Source organism: Quercus lobata, chromosome 5 (assembly GCF_001633185.2).
Source record: "Quercus lobata isolate SW786 chromosome 5, ValleyOak3.0 Primary Assembly, whole genome shotgun sequence".
In the NCBI taxonomy this organism is placed as follows: domain Eukaryota; kingdom Viridiplantae; phylum Streptophyta; class Magnoliopsida; order Fagales; family Fagaceae; genus Quercus; species Quercus lobata.
Genome location: NC_044908.1, coordinates 28,424,809 through 28,428,962, shown reverse-complemented (window position 1 = coordinate 28,428,962; position 4,154 = coordinate 28,424,809). Strand labels below are relative to the sequence as shown.

General features: G+C 35.1%; 1 protein-coding gene across 1 annotated transcript; it reads left to right on the top strand.

The window, feature by feature from the left end:
- Positions 1 to 1,383: 1,383 nt before the first annotated feature.
- On the top strand, positions 1,384 to 2,533 carry LOC115990286 (TMV resistance protein N-like). Its single transcript, XM_031114134.1, has one exon. It carries the CDS (start codon positions 1,532 to 1,534, stop codon positions 2,531 to 2,533), a length of 1,002 nt encoding a protein of 333 aa, XP_030969994.1. The 5' UTR covers positions 1,384 to 1,531.
- The last annotated feature ends 1,621 nt before the right edge of the window (positions 2,534 to 4,154 follow it).

The window sequence follows — 4,154 nt, the reverse complement described above, 5'->3', positions numbered from 1 at the left end:
GCCATCTTGCTTTTGACTTTGAGATCCCACTCAAAGATTTTAGATCACCCTCAGTAATGATCTTGATGCAGCAACGATGTTCTACCAATGCTTGATTGTAGTTATGGCTTCAGTAGAATCTTATATAGTTAGAAGGTACAAAACCTCTCAAATATCACAAAGAGTAACACATAAATCTTCTAAAAGTCTTCAAAACATGGCTAGGATTTTTCTTTTTATATGGAGAGAAGTTTAGAAGAAACTCTAAATGTTTTTGTGGGCTTGAGCCCGTTTAAAATTCTGCAGAAAAAATTGGACCTGCGATCTTCGATCGATCGAGCCTAATTCTCGATCGATTGAGCAAGGCAGGACCATATTCCCTTTTTTCTGCAATCAACTGGACTTTAGCCTTGAAACAACCACTTTTAAGCATTGCCTAAATACCTAGACTAAATATGTTTTGTTCTTGGTTTGCCAACACAATACAACAATGATTCTAAATATTTAAATCTAAATCTTTAGAACCTAACACCATTTTCCACTAATCACAACTAGAATCTCTGTTTCCGTGTAAGTGCGGCAAGGGGCATGGACCTTACTATATACCTGTTATAAGTTTACAGTAATGGCCAATCCAGATGCCAGTGTTCATGCCATAGAATACATCCTTAATGAATCACTGTTCTCCATATGACTCCTCAGGAATGCCTTGTTACTGACCCCAATCATAAAACTTCATTCCATTCCCAGTTACACTCAGAAAGTACAGGAATTGCACAAAGGCTCCTCCTACTTCCGAGAAGGCAAGCTTCTTTCTTTATAAGCAAGAACTTCTATTCATTCTGCAGAAACAATAATTTAAACTACATTCGTTTGGGATCACAGGCGTCTTTTCTTTATTTTTCTATTTTATTCTATATCAAGCAATGAAAGCCCGAAGAATTCCAAAAGTTGAATTAGATATATAGTCAAGGTAAAATATAACATGACATGCAAGTTGTAATGAAGAATAGTTACAACAAATGAAGAATAATGTAAAATTGAAATGTCGCTTTTTTGAAGTTATATTGAAAGTTGTTAATTGCAGATTTAAAAGGCAATAGCTACCTTCCAACTCTTCCTGACCAGGACCACTATACATGCACTTTAGTTTTGATGGTAAGGTACCACTAAACAGATGACTTCCACCCAATGATGATATATATATTTTTTGGTCCTTCTTAAACAATGGCTTACTATTTTATGTTTTCTACAGCATCCCAAATATGTAGTACAAAATTTATTTTGCCAATTTCACAATTGATTATATCTTTTTCATATTATGAAACTTAGAATTTCATTTTCTATAATGAGCGAATCTAAATTAGTACACTTGTTGAGCCTTCTGTCTTGTTTTGGCCTATCTTGACACAAAAAATTATTGTTCTATATTCCTGGCAGGAAGGAGTCAACAATTATTGAGGAGATTGCCAGAAAATTAATTGGTGACTTGCATTATTCATACTCAGGTGTTCATGAGGATCTTGTTGGAATACAATCTCGTGTGGAGGAAATGGAGAATTTATATTTAAGCATGGGGTTGAATGATGTTCTCTTTATAGGGATTTGGGGAATGGGTGGAATCGGTAAAACAACTATTGCACAAGTTCTATATGATAGAATCCGTTATCATTTTGCTGGCAGTAGTTTTCTTGCAAATGTTAGAGAAAAAAGTGGAAATGGTGGTCTAGTTACTTTACAGAAACAACTTCTTTCTGATATCTTGTTTGAAAAAAATATTGATATTTGGGATGTTCAGTGGGGAATCAATTTGATAAGGAATAGATTATGTCATAAAAGGGTTCTTGTCATTCTTGATGATGTGGATCAACCTGAACAATTAAAAGCTTTAGCAGGCAAGCGAAGTTGGTTTGGTCTAGGGAGTATGATCATTATAATAAGTAGGGATCAACATTTGTTAATTAGACATGAAGTGGCTAAACAAAAAATATACAAGGCTAAGATATTGAATAATGATGAAGCTCTTAAGCTTTTTAGTCTGAAAGCCTTCAAGCAAGACAATCCTTTAGAAGGTTACGAGGTGCTATCTAAAAAATTTATACGTTATGCTCAAGGCCTTCCATTAGCACTTGAAGTTTTGGGCTCCTTCATGTTTCGCAGAAATCTAGATGCTTGGGAATCTGTACTAGGTAGACTAAATGAAAGTCCGGAAAGGAAAATCCTGGATGTGCTCCAAATAAGTTTCGATGGCCTAAAGATAACAGAGCAAAAACTATTTTTGGATATTGCTTGTTTCTTCAAAGGAATGGCTAAATATCGTGTAGCAAATATACTACAAACTCTCCATTACAAGCCATACATTGATATAGATGTTCTTGTAGAAAAATCTCTTATAACCATCTCAGCTGATGGAATGTTGTGGATGCATGATTTACTACAAGAATTGGGTAAGGACATTGTTCGTTGTGAATCTCCTAATGAGCCTGGTGAACGTAGTAGGTTGTGGTTGAAGGAGGATGCCCTTCATCTACTAATAAATAGTTCAGTAAGTTGATTATGCAGGATTTTAATCTCTCTCTCTCTCTCTCAATAACTTTTAATATGCTTACTTTTTGTTGTTGGGTACTAGGGAACAAAAAATGTTGAAGGCATCTTCCTCAACTCATCTCCAAATAAAGAGGATAATGTTAAAGTCAATTTTGAAGCCTTTTCAAAGATGAGGAACCTAAGGTTGCTTAAAATTGGTAATGTGCACCTTCCTGAAGGCCTCAATTTTCTTTCAAGTGAGTTACGTCTTATGAATTGGCTTGGATATCCTTTAAAATTCATGCCAAGAAATTTCCATCCCAACAAACTTGTTGAACTCATAATGCCTCATAGCCACATCAAACAACTATGGGAGGGAGTTTGGGTAAGATTTTCACTCATGCAAAACGTGGTTTTTTTTTTTTTTTTTTTAAAGAATCAATTATGTTCATAAGGGTTTAATTTTCTCTTTTTAATTGTTTTTCAATGCTAACAGAGTTTAGAGTGGCTAAGAATCATTGACCTTAGAGATTCTAGAGAGTTGATCATGACTCTGGATTTTGCTAGAGTCCCAAATCTTGAGAAGCTGATTCTCAAAGGATGCACAAAATTGTCTATGATTCACGCATCCCTTGGAGATCTCAAACATCTTATTTTGTTGGATTTGAATAATTGCAAATGTCTTAAAAGCCTTCCGTGCAAGATCAGTTTGAAATCTCTTGAAATTTTTATTCTTTCAAGTTGTTCAAAGCTGAAGAAGTTTCCAAAAATTGTGGGAGATATGTCCTGTTTGTTAAAACTTTATTTGGATGGGACTGCTATTGAAGATCTACCAGCAACAATGGAGCAATTAACTGGGCTTATCAAATTGGATCTAACAAATTGTAAAAACCTTTCAAGTCTTCCGAGAGTTATTTATAGTTTGACATCTCTAAATACTCTCACTCTATCTGGTTGCTCAAAACTTTACAAAATGCAAGAGAATTTGGGAAATCTTAAAGGCCTAAAGGAACTAGACATGAGTTGTACTGGTATAAGAGATCTACCATTATCAATGAAGCAGTTAACCGGGCTTATCAAATTGGATCTAACAAACTGCAAAAATCTTTCAAGTTTTCCTGGAGTCATTTGTAGTTTGACATCTCTAAAAACTCTCACTCTATATGGTTGCTTAAATCTTGACAATATGCCAATGAATTTGGGGAATCTAGAAGGCTTAGAGGAACTAGATGTGAGTGGAACTGCTATAAGAGAGCCACCTTCCTCCATCTTTTGCTTAAAAAATCTCAAAGTACTATCTTTCCAAGGATGTAATGGGCTGTCATCTGAATCATGGTCATGGAAGAAGCCACTTAATTTTCTGTTAATGACAAAAACTCCAGATCTCATGGGCTTGGTATTGCCTTCTGTATCAGGTTTGTTTTCATTAACTACATTGAATATAAGGAACTGCAATCTTCAAGCAATCCCTAGTGATATTGGTTGTTTGTCCTCATTACAAAAATTAGATCTAAGTGGAAATGATTTTGTTTTCATTCCAGAAAGCATTAATCAACTATCTAATTTGAGAGAATTTTGGGTGGAGAATTGCAAGAGCCTTCAATTGTTGCCGGCACCTGGATCAAGTGCTCACATAGATGTTCAGGCAA